This window comes from Olea europaea, unplaced genomic scaffold, assembly GCF_002742605.1.
Source record: "Olea europaea var. sylvestris unplaced genomic scaffold, O_europaea_v1 scaffold1372, whole genome shotgun sequence".
Taxonomy (NCBI): Eukaryota; Viridiplantae; Streptophyta; class Magnoliopsida; order Lamiales; family Oleaceae; genus Olea; species Olea europaea.
In genome coordinates this window covers 269,645-271,014 of record NW_019231229.1, presented here as the reverse complement: position 1 = coordinate 271,014, position 1,370 = coordinate 269,645, and the positions used below count along the sequence as shown (strand labels likewise).

Sequence of the window (1,370 nt, the reverse complement as noted above, 5' to 3'; positions counted from 1 at the left end):
GGAAGATGCTATTCATTTTAGAGGAAAAAAAAAAAAAAAGGAATGCATTCATTACCACTGATATCAAGCACCAATCTAAGTGATAATTGCATAACATTAAATAATAGATTCGCTTAAAAACATTACCACATGATTCATTTAATTGAACATATCAAATATGACCACCCAAACTAGTGTAAAAGAGCATTATTCAAGAAAAAATGCAAACATAAACCAGAATAAGCAATTGTGGGTTCCATAAATTAAGAATTGAGTTACTGCAAAAGTTCCAAGTGAAAGTAAATACATTTTCCTACAAGATTCAGTAAAAGAATGTTCAATGAGAGACCATTTTACATTAAAATTTTAATTGAAGAAATGGAGGCATAAACTACACTTGTATTCTTTCCCGCTCTGGTGAATTCACTCAGCCACAGTCAAAAAAATCTAGTTAAGCTACTCTGGAGATGGTCTATTGACGGTATCTCCAGCAACTAAATGATTAGTTCAGCCAGAAGGCGAATGAGGGATGACGTTTCTCTGGAAAAGAATGACAAAATGAAATCTTGATGAAATAAATTACCGATTGATCAGGTGTGCTTCTTCGCACGACCATTAGAAGGAGCGCAATCTTCTCTTTTAGCACCAGATGTCTCAGGTTTTTTTGCCCAAGCAGGAGCTCTATCCGGCTCGTAACGATAATCATAAAAGAGTTCTTCGCCCGAACAAATTCGTTCTTTTGCAAATATACCCACCCTGTGATCTCCGGCCACCATAATGACCTACCAAGAGAAAAACCGAATGAATGAGACCTGAATTGGCGAATACAGAAAAAATGAAGAATCCCATACTTCTAGAAATTTTAACGAAAGAATCCGCTTCTTTCAGAGCATGTCTAGTAAGATTAATAAGGCAACATTGGACAATATTAAGCAGAAGAAGAAAAATAATATTTTTTAAGTAATATTAAGCATTAGGTTCATTCTATATAATTGTATTAGCTAGTTACCTTAGCATAACAGTTAGGATCGGGAGCATGGTTGGCAAACTTCAATTTATCACCCTTCCGATAAGCATCTAGAACAAACTGCGAACAGGGAAAAAGCCTCATTTATGGTTTTCTTTTATTTTCCATTTTTCCAGAGAAGGGGATTATGGAATGTTTTCTGATGTAAAAAGTAATATTTCAACAATATCCAAAATGTAGCATATCATACCTGGTCATTTAAGTTAAAGAGAAACGAAGAATTCTCCCGGTCATAGATCTTGCCACGTTTATCAGCTTCACGGTGTGATATTAGTTCACCAGTGTACTCTCCAAGGTATTCATGTTTGCCCACATTATTCTGAAGTATTATAATTTAAGGTAACCACAAATCAGCGGGGAAAAA

The 1,370-nt window shown here is 35.0% G+C and overlaps 1 protein-coding gene across 1 annotated transcript in view; it reads right to left on the bottom strand.

The window, feature by feature from the left end:
- Positions 1–209: 209 nt before the first annotated feature.
- Positions 210–1,370, bottom strand: part of LOC111375395 (histone-lysine N-methyltransferase CLF-like) — an 11,245-nt gene continuing 10,084 nt past the window's right edge. Inside the window, exons 15-17 of the mRNA XM_022998216.1 lie at positions 1,197–1,325; positions 989–1,066; positions 210–761 (exon numbers count right to left, since the gene is read on the bottom strand). Of these exons, the coding sequence (XP_022853984.1) occupies positions 570–761; positions 989–1,066; positions 1,197–1,325 (399 nt within the window). The 3' untranslated portion in view covers positions 210–569. The remainder of the gene's footprint in view (positions 762–988; positions 1,067–1,196; positions 1,326–1,370) is intronic.